Genomic DNA, 15,723 nt, shown 5'->3' with positions numbered 1-15,723 from the left:
ATGTTGCTCTTGTCCATTACATGCAGGAGTTCCTCCAGTCGTCCTGGTTTAAGAAGCGATCTTACGTTCCACGTCCCTATTTTGCAAGGGTTTCGTATGTTGACGACAGAGGCAGCCTTGCGTCTGGCTCCGACATTCGCCTTTGATCGCATTGCTTCGGAAGGATTTTGCCCGCTGACGACCGATGCAGCCTTCTCACTACATCTGCCGGACTCTTGCCTCATATGAGGCCGTCTGTCTGAACTTTTCTTGTTTCTTTTGTACATTTCATGCTGCTTTTTTTGGAGAATATTAATGTGGTAGTTCCCCCTTGCTTTCCACATCGCAGTACCTCAGCCTTTACGTTGCTGCAACTTTGCCCGAGGGTTATCTGTTCAGGAGCCTTTTTGGTGGTGTCCACCTCTTCAGCCTTCTGCCAGTACTAGCACCACTGCTGCCTAGTGCTAGGGGTATGCTTATTGAATGGCGGCAATATTCGCCATGTCATAAGGCCGTCCATGGGCTTTTGTAGCATTTTCTAGGTAAGTCTTTCCCACTAGACTTTCCACTACGCCCTGATAGCCCTACCGCTGCTTGGTCGGGGACTGCTTATTCATTATATTCGCAGCTAACCACCATATCTAGTGGCCATTCACCATCCGCCACCTGTGACCCCAGTAGTAGCCTGCAGCTAAGCCCTACCAAGAAAAACAATACAGTACCTAATTATAATTATACAGATATAATAATTATGCACCTAACTTGCTCGGCTTATCTTGCATATTAACCGCCTATCTTATCATTTTGTTTGTTTCCATTCAATGAGTTATGTATTGTCATTACGCCATTAAGATAAAGTGACTTTATCTTCATGTTTTTGACGACCGGTCTGGCGCAGTCGGTAGTGACCCTGCCTGCTGCGCCGCGGTCCCGGGTTCGAATCCCGGTAAGGGCATTTATTTGTGTGATGAGCACAGATATTTGTTCCTGAGTCATGGATGTTTTCTATGTATAATATAAGTATTTATTTATATTATATACATATATCGTTGTCTGAGTACCCACAACACAAGCCTTCTTGAGCTTACCGTGGGCCTCAGTCAATCTGTGTAAGAATGTCCTATAATATTTATTTATTTATTTATTTATTTATTTATGTAGGCGTAATGATGAAGTTCACGGATCAATATTATTATCTAAACAATTATTGACTTTATGTTTATTAAAAACACGAAAGTGAAATGAATGAAACCTCAGCAGTTTCCGTGAAAAGGTGCCCTTGGACATTGATGGTGGAATTCAAGCTAGATTACTATGTCAGCAATTCCCGTTAAGTTTGTACGTTTGGATCACGTCTCCGATTTTGATAAAAATTGGTAGGCTGATGGACTCTTCCATGATGCTGAGCAAGATCCACTAGGTTTCCCAAAATGTCCTGGGTTGATTGTATGAAACTTTCCTTTTTTGTTACCGAAAATGTATAGAAATCTGGTAACAAAAAAGTAAGGTTTCATACAAACTACATAGGAAATTTTGGGAAACCTAGTGGATCTTGCTCAGCATCATGGACTCTATCAGCCTACCAATTTTTATCAAAATTGGAGACGTGATCCAAATATACAAACTTAACGGGAATTGCTCATGTTATCGTTAGGTACTTAATTAATTATAATTAATTAGATAATATAGACAGCTACTTCTAATCGTTGTCCATTATTTATTTCTAGTTTACAAAAGTAAGTTTGAAAATGTTAGTAAATATTTCTGCTCAACCGTTCAACTGTTCGTAGTTAACAGGTTGTTAGGTATATAGGTAATGTTTACAATCTCGCAATGAGATACACATTTTAGTCTTAATCAATGGTTTGCAATTTAAATGAGATATCATCAATATCATCATAACCATGACACTGAAAAAATAACTTATAAATAAATTATTTATTTATTTTGTGAGGTTAATTAGATAGGTACATATAACCAAAGCACTCCATTAGGATTACACTTATGCAAGTTTAGAATTAATAAATTGCTTTAGATCCTCAACACCCTTGGCGTTGCACTTTTGAACGGCTGGTAGTTTCTCCAAGGCCTTCAGCCACGCTTGCGTTTTCGGGTATCTGTGAAATACAACAAGTCTTACTTAACATTGTCTTCGGTTACCGCGATAGTAATTCATGAAATAAAACTGTAGAAACGGATTAAATCGCGTATATTTAATTCACAATTCATCCCCTTGAATGAAAAATTTCCTTCCTTGGGGGAGAAACACAAAAGATATGGATCCCGAGTCGGTGAAAGAGAGGTGCCTATTACAGATATATTTCTAGCTGAACGCTGGCTTCTCACACTGCTACACTACGCGCGGCGATAAAAGCTATCAGCTTATCAACGACAAAACTCGCTTAGCTATACTTGCCAAGATAATCGGAATAGTTGGAGGCTAATTTACACAATGTGTCATGTCATGGAATTGTTTACTTACTATTTGAGAATGTCGATGTTGCCATCGTTATTCGAATTGTATATGTACATGTAGAATAGGAAATATGTTCAAACACAACACACGACTTACTCGTAGTGCGTTTTCACATTATCCGATCTGATATCGGACGTGGGAAGGATTTCAAAGGCAAAAATCAAAATTGGCGGCTTAAATTATACAGGATATCGGTCCTAGATCCGATATCGGAACAGATAATGTGAAAACGCACTTAAGCGTCCAGCTACAGCAGTAACTCAAGGCTAGTGACAACGGCCGCGATGTCAGAAAACCATAATACGCCTCTTTAATAGCCTCTTCGAGTGATCCTTCCACTGCTGCACACGACTTACTTCTGAGCGTTGAGCGGCAGCAGCAGCTCGAGGCTGGTGACGGTGGCGTAGGCCGCGATGTCGGCGATGGTGACGTCATCACCCGCCAGGTGCCGGCTGCGGGAGAGGAACTCCTCCAGGAACCCGTACGCCTCCTCAATGGCGTCCAGGCCCTTCTGGGGAATCTCCTTCACTCCCTCTATTATTAAAGGGTACTGCGGGACAGACAATTTCCATCACAATGACTAAGCACGGATACAGTAATCTCAAGATGACTTTTGCTATCGTAATGACTATAAATAGGTACTCAAATAGAACATCCATGACTCAGGAACAGTTATTTAATACCCAGAAGAATTGCTATATGGAATAGTATAGATTTTTCCGCTGATGGCAACTAAATTGGTTAAGAGACAGGTATTATAATATATTGTTGTGTCAACAGGTTGCAAGTTAATGTTTCATCCCAAGCGGAGACACGTCTATGTAGTTGGCTAGCAGAAATAAAATAAAAGGCAGCAAATTTACAAGAGAACTATTAAGGGTCCCCCCATATCTAAGAGCGTCTCGAGACCATAGCGTCGGGCCAACTGCATGGCAAAGCCAGCGACGCTAGCGACTCGACGTCGACGTGGCCTCTTTTTTAAACAGTTAGCCCGACAGTACGCTCGCGAGACGCTAGATGTGGGGGGAATCGGGGCTTATTCTACCGATAAACTGGAAGTAGCATAATAAGTATTACATACCGTGATATTCCTCAGCCTCGGGAACAAGATAGAGCTGTTGAAGAAGAGCTTCTGGTTGACGAGCGCCCGCTGGCGGGGCTCGCGCGGGTACAAGGACTCCTGCTTGCCGTACGCGTCCGCCAGGTACATCAGGATGGCGTGGCTGCAACATTGCACGCGTTGGAAATAACTTGAAAATAAGAAGAGTTAAGCGACTATCTTTTGTTCGTTTCTATCGCCGAAGCGAAGCCGATAGCTCATCGCAGTCATCGCTCACTCGCTTTTGATGGGACCAGTGCCTATTGCCTAAGTCTCACCAAAATACCTACATCTGAAGTCGCTGCAACTATCATCTCTAAAGATAATGTGGCCAATGTAAGGCCACCTTTAATACTGGCAATATTAAGTCCTTGAACAGAATAGTGCCACTTCGATCTCTCATAACAGAGAAGACCAGTCCCGTTCTGAATGGATGATGGGAAATAAAAATGATTGACGATTTGAGCTGAGAATAATATTTACCTATTCAAGTTTTAATTTAGAGGACCGGTTATAATATAAGCGCCTCGGACAAGTTTTGAACTTTTAGAACACCGATCCAACTGGTCCTCTTCAACTAAAGCTATCGAAGTGAGACAATGGAGCAAGTTTTCATATTCCATCATTTTGTTAACATCTTCGTAACGACCGCTAGTGGGTAGGTATGTGGTAGGAACACGAGTATTCTATCCTAATGGCACATGAGTCTCAAGACTTTCAAGTCATAATAGTGTCTGGACCTCACGCAAGTTTTGTTTTTACAATGAGCGACATAAACAAAGTGCCTATTAGGTACCTATTTAGTTTCTTTGCGTTCCATCATCGTGACGTACGGTATTGTACCGTAATAACAGGCAATTTTATTACCACGTCAAGGATACTCCAGCTACTATTGTGGAGTCCGTCTATCTAAGCCAATTTCGCACCGCGATGACTGTGACCAAATAAATGATTATTTTGTCATTCAATAATAGTTATTTGTTATACAAGGGGGCAAAGTTGTATTTTATTAACGTCGAGTGTGGAATTGAAAAACGAGCAAGTGAAAGGATTCTATAGTTGAACCACGAGCGAAGCGAGTGGTTCGAGAATAGAATCCTGAACTTGCAAGTTTTTTAACACACGAGAAGTAAAATACATTTGCACCCGAGTGTAACACAAAACTTTTCCTCTCACTATAGCAAGGAAACTACAAGGCAAAAAATGCGTTTATCACTGCTTCCAGTAGTTCCACAGGTGGTAAATCATCTTTATTACTATATTCACCTACTCTTATCAATTTTAAAGCAGTTAATTTGACTTTATTCAAGGTCAAATTACTTTACCCACTAGTGGATAAAATGCGTTTTTACCCGCTGGTATTAAAGGACAAAACACGTGTTTCCGAGCTAGTGAGGGGAAAAAGTCATTAAACCGTCTCGTTCATTGAAATGTGAATCGCCTAATCATATGATATGATATGATATGATATTTTCGTTGTATGTAGGCCAATGTATAATGTTATACTCGTACATATAACAGTAGGTATCTTTCCACTTACCTGTCGTGTATGGCCAAACCGCCGTCTTCCAGGACAGGTATGGTGTGGATCGGATTTATCTGAAACGGAATTCGTACGTACTGAGACTACTGAGCGTTCAGCTAACAAAAACAAACAAACAAATATATAGGTACTTACTTACGCGAACTGTTTACAAGATGTAGGTACCAAGTGGCTAAAATTAGAATTGGGAGTATTTGGGACCTAATTCTGTTTAGTAAAACTGATTCTGATTAGGATCCTGTACCCGACAAGGATTGAAAAATTATCGGAAAACATTCGTACCTTTAAAAATTCCGGTTTCAATGTTCTCCCTGCAGCAGGTTGACGTCGACCAGCTCCGCACGCACGGCGAGCAGCTCGCACGCTCCATGCTGGCCGCGTCCGGCTTGCACAGCTCGCCATCAGCTCTCACCTTCAGGAACTCTGGCTGTAGATGTTCTCCCTGCAGCAGGTTGACGTCGACCAGCTCCGCACGCACGGCGAGCAGCTCGCACGCGACCATGCAGGCCGCGTCCGGCTTGCACAGCTCGCCATCAGCTCTCACCTTCAGGAACTCTGGCTGTAGATGTTCTCCCTGCAGCAGGTTGACGTCGACCAGCTCCGCACGCACGCCGAGCAGCTCGCCCGCGACCATGCAGGCCGCGTCCGGCTTGCACAGCTCGCCATCAGCTCTCACCTTCAGGAACTCTGGCTATAGATGTTCTCCCTGCAGCAGGTTGACGTCGACCAGCTCCGCACGCACGGCGAGCAGCTCGCACGCTCCATGCTGGCCGCGTCCGGCTTGCACAGCTCGCCATCAGCTCTCACCTTCAGGAACTCTGGCTGTAGATGTTCTCCCTGCAGCAGGTTAACGTCGACCAGCTCCGCACGCACGGCGAGCAGCTCGCACGCTCCATGCTGGCCGCGTCCGGCTTGCACAGCTCGCCATCAGCTCTCACCTTCAGGAACTCTGGCTGTAGATGTTCTCCCTGCAGCAGGTTGACGTCGACCAGCTCCGCACGCACGCCGAGCAGCTCGCCCGCGACCATGCAGGCCGCGTCCGGCTTGCACAGCTCGCCATCAGCTCTCACCTTCAGGAACTCTGGCTGTAGATGCTCTCCCTGCAGCAGGTTGACGTCGACCAGCTCCGCACGCACGGCGAGCAGCTCGCACGCTCCATGCTGGCCGCGTCCGGCTTGCACAGCTCGCCATCAGCTCTCACCTTCAGGAACTCTGGCTGTAGATGCTCTCCCTGCAGCAGGTTGACGTCGACCAGCTCCGCACGCACGGCGAGCAGCTCGCACGCTCCATGCTGGCCGCGTCCGGCTTGCACAGCTCGCCATCAGCTCTCACCTTCAGGAACTCTGGCTGTAGATGCTCTCCCTGCAGCAGGTTGACGTCGACCAGCTCCGCACGCACGGCGAGCAGCTCGCACGCTCCATGCTGGTCGCGTCCGGCTTGCACAGCTCGCCATCAGCTCTCACCTTCAGGAACTCTGGCTGTAGATGCTCTCCCTGCAGCAGGTTGACGTCGACCAGCTCCGCACGCACGGCGAGCAGCTCGCACGCTCCATGCTGGCCGCGTCCGGCTTGCACAGCTCGCCATCAGCTCTCACCTTCAGGAACTCTGGCTGTAGATGCTCTCCTGCAGCAGGTTGACGTCGACCAGCTCCGCACGCACGGCGAGCAGCTCGCACGCTCCATGCTGGCCGCGTCCGGCTTGCACAGCTCGCCATCAGCTCTCACCTTCAGGAACTCTGGCTGTAGATGCTCTCCCTGCAGCAGGTTGACGTCGACCAGCTCCGCACGCACGGCGAGCAGCTCGCACGCTCCATGCAGGCCGCGTCCGGCTTGCACAGCTCGCCATCAGCTCTCACCTTCAGGAACTCTGGCTGTAGATGCTCTCCCTGCAGCAGGTTGACGTCGACCAGCTCCGCACGCACGGCGAGCAGCTCGCACGCGACCATGCAGGCGCGCGCGGGCGGGCTCGCGTCTAGCTTGTACAGCTTCACCATCTAAACATTTACTTATGTATTTTTGATATAAGCATTTATTGCAGTCGGCTCCTATTGCCTACTAATATTTAAGAAGACAGTATCTGTCTAGTATCAAACCGGTTGTAACTTCTTTAGCCTACGCGGCTAACTTAAAAACAAAATTAATAGTGATACCAACTTTATCTTTCGATGTATGGCATCATGTTTGTTATTATAGTCAGTAGTTTATAAATACTTACTAAACACTTGTGTAGTTCAAAACCTACAAATACTAACGCTCCCTTCTCTATACATATTAGAATTAGCTATATTTGTCAAAAATAACATACATTTGTTCGAATATAACAAGAGCGCCCGTCGTAGAGACCAACTCGTCCTGCCAGAACCGATTTTAGATATATACAGAAGAGGACCTTACTATAGAGCTATACAGATATATAACAAGCTACCTCACCAGATAAAATGTGTAGATAAAACTTCCCTATTTATAACTAAGCTCAAGAATTTACTATTGAACAAGGCATATTACTCTATCCAAGAGTATATGGAAGATACACACTTATAATAAGCCTAATTAGTAATTAAGTTTAAATAGTATGTATAATAAAATAATAAGTATGTATTAAAAATTGCCATACCCCACCAGGGTGCCATGTGATCCTATGTACCTATATGCAAACAACTTTGTAACCATGGTTCGCAATAAATGATTATCTTATCTAGACAAAAACCACAAATCATGTTTTTCCTAACATTTATTAATCTACTATTGTAACGTATTTTCCTTAAAGGACGTTTTAAATTCGCTATTAACTTACGTTTGTGCAGTCTGGGCGTCGGGCAGCGACTAGCGGCTGTTAAAAATGTTATTTATAGTCCATCTGCGTGATAAGTGGTGTCCGGACTGCAAGGGCGTAACTGCAGCCAGTTACATGTCGCTTACGTCATTCTTCTCACCTCGCCCGCGATAATGACTAGTTGCCGTAAAGTCCAACAATGGTCTCAATGACTTGCCGTTTTCTGTTTGTGTACTGTTTTACTCTGGTTACAAACCTGCGGGCGGAGCACACTAGTGTGATAAGCCTTATCGCGTCGGTGCGTGAAAAGGACGGCCTCCTGACCTTACAGGCATTATCACGCGATCGCGCTTGCCCGCTTGGGATAAAACTTACATAATAAGGATGATATCGTCCTTGACAATACTAAGTTTCGCCTGAGGTGAAATATAAATTGATTATTTTATAGGTACCTACGTCATCTTTTTGGGTTCCGTACCTCAAAAAGGAAAAACGGAACCCTTATATGATCACTCGTGTGTCTGTCTGTCCGTCGTCACAGCCAATTTTCTCCGAAACTACCGAACCGATTAACTTGAAATTTGGCACACATATGTAAACCTGTGACCCAAAGACGGACATGTAATTTAAATTAAGAAAATTCTATTATAGGGACCACTTTTGGGGGGTAAAAGTGAAAATGAAAAATCAAAGTTTCTAGAACTATATTGTGTTACATATCAAATGAAAGAGCTTTTTATAAGTATTTCAAATATATTTTTTTTTTAATTTTTGGTAAAGTAATTTTCAAGTAATTTAAGAAAATAGGCAAAAAATGACCATTCCCCCCACCTTATCTCCGAAAGTACTAAGGTAACGGACCCAATCATGGACAGTTTAAGGAAAATTTTCGCCTGTTTTTGATATTTCACTCATAAATGTAAAAATTCTACCGCTAAGCGTGTTAAATCTTGAATGTCCTATCCTTCTTTTACATTTCAAGCGTATTGCAGAATGGATACTCCTATTAGTTTCTTCATACTTAACAAATTAAAACTAGGTGTTTTTTCTCCAATTATGGACGGCAGTTCTCCAGTAATGGATCCCCCATTATGGACAGTGAAATAAGTTTAAAATTTTACTTTTAAAGCCAACTGATACTCAATGAGTCAATTTTATATACCATAAATACAATTAGTTTGAGTTATTTTAACATAGGATTGTTTCTTGTAAATTTTGGTTTTGTAAATTGTTCCTTGTCCATCATAGGAGGTAGGCAGTTTTTCGGTTCCAGTAATGGACACTCGCAAAATAACGCCATTTCTTTATATCTTTGGAGCAACAAACTAGTATGTTTTATACTTTATCTCATGCTTAATGCAGTAAGTAAAACGCATTCAAGTTTACACCGAGTAATTTTTTTTTATTATTTTATACATGAACTCAACTCTCTTAGCAACATTACTAAGAATTCGTCTTGATATTTTTTTCAGTAAACTGATGAATTTTATCTTATCGCCTAATCCTTCAGTAATAACCGAATTAATTGAAACTTCAAAATGAAACAGCTCTACAACTCTAGTTTATGGTACATAGCCGTCAGTTATTAGAAACTAATTTTAGATACTTATTTTTAAGGATTTGTGTTTTTTTGTCCATAATGGCATCACCGTCCATTATGGGGTATTTCACCTTAAACGTAAAATTTTCAAAAAAATACACGAGATAGTTTTCAATCTATAGATTACAGGAAAACCTATTAGAAATCTACAGTAAAGCGTAAGTCGGACTTAAAAGAAAAAAATCAAATTACGAATTTCACTCACTGCCGCTGCAAGGAGTTACCAAATCTCTTGAAATTGTGTGAGCGCGTTTGAATATTACATATAAACTCATTTTTGTTTCGTTTTGTTCAAAATATCGATTATTCGCAAAAATGACTTAAGTTCCTACTAAAAAGGAGGCGCTTAAAGGTCTTTGCCCACTAGACCGTACCATACCATACTAGGAGCGTATACGGCACGGAATTTTACGCGATACGGTCTACCTTGCCCACTGAAACGTGTCGACGGCGTCTCAACCCGTATGAACCCCGTATGCAGGTACTAAAGTCTTTGCCCACTACACTGTACCATACCATGACCGTGCTAGGAGCGTAGGTATCCATCAAAAACATATTCTTTGCATGAAAACGTATGAGACCTTGCCCACTAGCCCGTTCCGTCACCGTCGCGTGCCATGCACGGCGCGTGTCCGCACCGTCAAAAATATTCTCGCCGACAAAAGTTGCCGGGCCGTGCATGGCCGGTGACGGAACGAGCTAGTGGGCAAGGTCTTAAACGTTTAAGTACATACAAAGAGTATTTTTTTGACGGATACGCTTCTAGCACGGTCATGGTATGGTACGGTCTAGTGGGCAAAGACCTTAAGCCCTTCTTGTAGTGTACGGAACCCTTGCAACGCGAGTACAACTCGCACTTGGCCGGTTTTTTTTTGTAAGACAGCTTAGAAATTTGTTCCTACTTTTGTATTTTGTTAAATTTTTTTGGTTTGGCTCATAGCTTACTAGCTCGCGGTGGGACCAGTGCCTTAAGCTGCCCGGTCGTGTTGTCAAGCGAGTGCATCAAAAACATGCATTACTTATGACCACGACCACGGACGTACTGACGGAGTGTACCGATGAAGCAGAAGAGGCATAATACACAATATTCACATTAGATGAGACAGACACGTATCTGACATATAATCATCTTCTGTGGCCTATTTCACCACAGTGACATTGACACTTGACACTGATAATTCTGTGCAAAGAATATAATACTCACTAGGAGAAAACGCCAACTCCATACAAAAAAATGCCCCCTTCCAATCACACACACACTTACACACCTTCACACGTTTATACTAGTGGCGGTCTCAATCAAAGTCCAACGGACATTAATGGAACTAAAATTGACAACCGGTTTAGCGCATGCGCGGATCCAGGGGGGGGGGTCTATTGTTTATTTATTCAACCAACTTATATTTACAGCATAGTGCTAAACATGAAAGTTATAGGTCATAATATCACTAATTAGAACAAGTAATTGAATTACAATTCAAATTAATATTTAAAATTAAAAATTAAAATCAAGATTAAAATAAATAGTATACAATAATTCAATGTTTTACTTGTCAACTTAACAATATGTAGTAATAGTTGCAGGTCTGAATAATCGCTGCACATTAAGTCATAATCGTAACATTTAATTAGTACTGTATTGTGGTAGGCGTGAGAATTGACTCGAGATAACGAGAAGCTGTGGCCAGAAATCTCGACTCCGTGTGCGAAAACAAGTCCAATATCGGATCATAGAGGAGAGTATTGTTGATGAGATTGCGATTTAAGGCCACGTCAAGGGAGAATTGCTCAAGTTGTTTTCGGCGTTGGTGACCAGGAATAGCGGCCGTTGGCGTGGACGGAGGGTACCTCTTATGTGTAGCGGTACTTTAAACGATATATATTGTAACAACGAAGGATTAGATGTAGTGCCTCGTATCAGCCTGAAGAAATATTTGATTACCGCAATCCGTCTACGCATTTCAAGGCCACGTCTACCATTCCTAGCACTTTTTTTTGTTTTTGGAAGCCTAGGTTGGCCGTACAAATAGACCACGTGACCCCCCCCCCCTGGACACGAAGCTGGATCCGCACCTGGTTCCGCTACTAATTCTATCGATAAACATAAACGATAAACACAAGGGCTCTTATCTTACTAAGAGAGTTAACAGGCCTTGATTATGTGCCTATTTCTAGATGTTAACCCATTTGATGCCCATCGTTTTGTTTATAACTTGATAATAACAATGAACTTGAACAATGAAAAGTTAATTATAACAATATAAAACTTAATAATAACTATACAAGCCTAAAATATAACTAATTGAACTAAATACTTAAAAATAAAGTTATAATAGATAAAAACAATACTAACAGTTAAATAATAAGTACTAATAACCTAACCACAAAATTAAAATTTTGAAAAAACCCCCGACTGCGACATAGTAGACCGATTTTCATGAAACATGGCTAAGAACACTCCCGACTAACTCAGCTTTCAGACAAAAAAAAACTAAATCTAAATCGGTTCATCCGTTCGGGAGCTACGATGCCACAGACAGACACACACACAGGCAGACAGAGAAACAGACAGATAGACAGATAGACAGATAGACAGATAGACAGATAGACAGACAGACAGACGGACAGACAGACAGACAGACAGACCCGTCATTTTGCGTCGGGGGTTAAAAAGAGGAAAAAAAAGTAATTTCTAGATTGATAAGTAAAATAATAAGTACTCAGCGTCAATATTTCCTTGTTGAACATGAACAGGCAATGAATGGCGAAGTGAAGTGTCATGGTTGAGTCGAGCGACAATCATTGTCGTCATTCTGAAATGGGCCACACTGACCGGTGGTGACGTGATACTTTTTATGGAGAATGAAGTGTCTGAAAGCCCCAGGCCGGGGCCGATCTAACGTGACTCATCCTTATTTGTAAAGATCCCTAATATTTGCTCTTTATTGACGTATTCTTCAAATTAAAGCAAATAAGATTTCATGAATATATTAGCAGTCTTTTTTTCGAATATGCTACCTCTAATATGTAACGATGTAAAATGTGGTGGAATAGTTGACACAGGTGCACGATTTGGTAGTGCAAAGGCTATAAAAGCGGGAGCGGCCGAGATTCGGCAGCACTCGGCCGGAACGGAAGGATGTGGGGGCTGCTGACACTCGCAGCCTGCGCGGCGGCGGCGGCATCCGCTGTCGTCCTTAGCGATGGTGAGTTATTTACTTACTATACATACATATAGATACAGGTATTATAATGGGCTTGTTTAGAAATTTGATGCTTACTCTATCTCACCCGTTTCATATTATTAATTAATTATGAATACATTACAGAATTGATTAAAACTACAGATTTTTAACAGAAAGTGTCATTGTATGTTAAAATCGGCATTAATCAAATATTACAAAACTTGAGTAAATAGCGCCATTAACATAGGTGTAGGGCCGCCAGGTTAAAATTGTGATATTTCTAAATTTTGAATATTTACATTTTTTTTTAAATTTTGGAATCGTTAAAATACAAATTTAACTAGGTAGGTAAGTACCTACTGAAAAACATACCTTTCATTAGTGTAGAATATAATATATAAGGGATACACATTCAGACTTGCCTACCTCCAGGTTATATGATAGCGGCAGGTTATTGAGAAATAAATAGGTACAAATTCCAATGATGATGACAGGTCATCGAAAGCACTCGAAAGGTTCCGATAACCGCGGTATGCTGATGTTCACCTGGTTACTCGTCATCGTTCATCTAAGTATCTATGATAAATATTACCTATTAGTGGCTTAGATCAACTTCGTGGTCTCCGCTCAAATCAACTGCTACGTTTACTTTAGTTCCGTTCTGGTTGATTAAAATCAGCATTTCCATTAGACCAAATATCACTTTTTAAATGTAGGTAAATGCTAAAATTAATATATATAATTAATATTTTACACATAGTTTTCATGCGCCTAAGCGCTTACCGTAATGCTGTCATGTTTGACAGTGCCGACGACTGAGTGCGGCATCAACGAACAGTACAGCTCGTGCGTGAACGGCGGCTGCGGCTACAGGAACTGCAGCCAGCTCGGCCGTCCCCGGCGCTGCGCCGACCCCGCGCCCGGCCACTGCGTCGGCGGCTGCGTGTGTGCGGCGGGCCTCCTGCGGGCAGCCAACGGCTCGTGCGTGCCGCAGGACCAGTGCGAAGCTTCCGGTGACAGTTTATTTCTTAACATATCGCTTTAAACTTTTTTGCATTTGTTCCACATGACATTTACTAATCCTAATTCTACATTGACATCAAAGAAAAAAAATGTCTTTTGATGGTTATAACAGCCCAGTGTGGGAGCACCATAATGCAGTGTATTGTTACTACAGATGTAGTGCGAAAAGGGTTTCCTTCGGAAACGTTCGTATTTGTCATGCTAGTTCAGTCAATGTCAATACATCTTGTACTGAGACTGACTGAAATAGCATGACACGTTCGTACGTTTTCGCACTATACATCTGTACTACTTTTCGTGTACGTGTAGGTACTTTACTTTGTAATAACGCCCACTCCGAACAATGTTTCGGTTTGCTAACACTAAATTGATATTGGACAGAGAGGTGTGAGCAGCCGAACGAGGTGTTCGACCCGTGCCCGGCGGCGTGCCCCGGCGACAGCTGCGGCGTGGAGCCGAGCCTCGTGCTGTGCGCGCGCGCGCCCGAGCGCGGGGACCCGCGCTGCGTGCCCGCCTGCACGTGCCGCGCCGGCTACGCCAGGAACGACCACAACGCGTGCATCCCGAGAGACCAGTGCCGTAAGTGCCTGTCTCTTAGCCGTCACAGAACAATGTTCACTACTAACTACCCCCCCTTTAGGTAAGGAGCCAGAGTCTCTTGGATAGAAGTATTAGTACTTGAACATGATAATATTTTTTCAGCCCCCAAAAACTGACGCCCGATGTCACCGATGCCCCTTCTACGACACTTGCATCGGCGGCAGCTCCGGCCGGTGTCGGATCGGGTACCCACCGGGCCGGCCGCTGTCGGACCGGCTGCCGGTGCCGGTGCCGCCCGGGCTTCTACCGGAACTCCCACAACACAACGCATGCGTGCCCGAAAGCGAATGTCGCAGGGACTAAATAACTAATACATGTTCGTTTCAAGTGCTTCGTTTTATATAATATTATGGATTTCTGAAAATAAATAATACCTCTATTCACATATTTGACATTGTTTTCTATATTAGCAACCCGTTCCTGCAATTAGTTGAAATGAAATGTAATTTATTGCGCAATTGTTTTATTTTGTCGTGTTAATTATCTCCTTAACTACTACCACATCTCGGTCACTGGCGATCAAATATATGAAAGAGGCGCGTTCCTATATATCACACGGTCGACTGTTCGCGTTTTTGACATGCGGTAACTGTGAGGTAACCGAGAGGGGGTGGGCGGCACTTTCAACGGGGAGCGGTAGTGGCCATACTGTACGATAGTACTCTTTATTATACTGTGCTACTACGCTCATGTTTACTCGATCATAAAGCTAAAAGACATATTTTAGATATCCTTTTGATGTAGGTATAGGTACATACATCCATGTACATTCGAATTCGCCTAATTAATAAATGCCCGAAACAAATTAGCCAGTTCGCGATGATAATAATTTTAATAAACATCATCAATTAGATTTGGATTGGATATGAAATGAAATGAAATGAAAATGAAATGAAATGAAATGAAATATTTATTTTTCAAGTAGGCATATTACAATGCGCATATGAACGTCCAATAAAGCTACGCCGGCTCTAACCCTACGCCTCAGCCTCGAGAAGATTTCAGTCCCCCCTCAGTTGGGAGGGGGGTATCCACTATGGGACCGGCAAGAAACTCGGCGGGCAACTTCTTTTCAAAACATTACATCTTATAATTAACATGCATTAAATAACAACATACAATTTAACATGCAAAAGTATTCATCAAAGAATATGAACAGACTAGGTACTCTATGGAAATCAATTTCAATAAATTATATTATTGCTTAATAATACGTCGTTCTTCTTCAGAGAAAACATATCAAATTGTCATAGAAGAAAAAGATAATATGAATCTCAATATCATTAAATATGTAATTTACCTACACAACATAAAATATAAAATATTTGATGTGCTTTCTTATCTGAACTGTGTCCTCTATACATAATACAATTATTTTAATTGCTATTCGTTTTTTGTAGTTTCTGGTTCGGGCCATGCATGTTTGTCTGTCAAATAGTCCTCGAC

General features: G+C 42.6%; 2 protein-coding genes across 4 annotated transcripts; one reads left to right on the top strand and one right to left on the bottom strand.

The window, feature by feature from the left end:
• Positions 1–1,907: 1,907 nt before the first annotated feature.
• Positions 1,908–8,042, bottom strand: LOC125226518 (glutathione S-transferase 1-like). Of its 3 annotated transcripts, XM_048130503.1 has the most exons (6): positions 7,891–8,042; positions 6,953–7,090; positions 5,095–5,153; positions 3,537–3,678; positions 2,812–3,005; positions 1,908–2,096 (listed from the first exon to the last, which is right to left on the bottom strand). In XM_048130503.1, exons 2-6 carry the CDS (start codon positions 7,088–7,090, stop codon positions 1,982–1,984), a joined length of 648 nt encoding a protein of 215 aa, XP_047986460.1. In that variant the 5' UTR covers positions 7,891–8,042; the 3' UTR covers positions 1,908–1,981. The 3 variants fall into 3 exon arrangements, with proteins under 3 accessions (XP_047986460.1, XP_047986458.1, XP_047986461.1); XM_048130501.1 differs by lacking the exons at positions 6,953–7,090; positions 7,891–8,042 and adding an exon at positions 5,510–5,746; XM_048130504.1 differs by lacking the exon at positions 1,908–2,096 and having other exon boundaries at positions 2,808–3,005.
• A 4,483-nt stretch (positions 8,043–12,525) lies between these two features.
• On the top strand, positions 12,526–14,664 carry LOC125226517 (inducible metalloproteinase inhibitor protein-like). The gene is made up of 4 exons (XM_048130500.1): positions 12,526–12,675; positions 13,461–13,667; positions 14,059–14,256; positions 14,380–14,664. Exons 1-4 carry the CDS (start codon positions 12,609–12,611, stop codon positions 14,391–14,393), a joined length of 486 nt encoding a protein of 161 aa, XP_047986457.1. The 5' UTR covers positions 12,526–12,608; the 3' UTR covers positions 14,394–14,664.
• Positions 14,665–15,723: the final 1,059 nt, after the last annotated feature.

The sequence above is a fragment of the Leguminivora glycinivorella genome, chromosome 5, assembly GCF_023078275.1.
Source record: "Leguminivora glycinivorella isolate SPB_JAAS2020 chromosome 5, LegGlyc_1.1, whole genome shotgun sequence".
Taxonomy (NCBI): Eukaryota; Metazoa; Arthropoda; class Insecta; order Lepidoptera; family Tortricidae; genus Leguminivora; species Leguminivora glycinivorella.
This window is presented reverse-complemented; position numbering and strand designations above follow the sequence as displayed.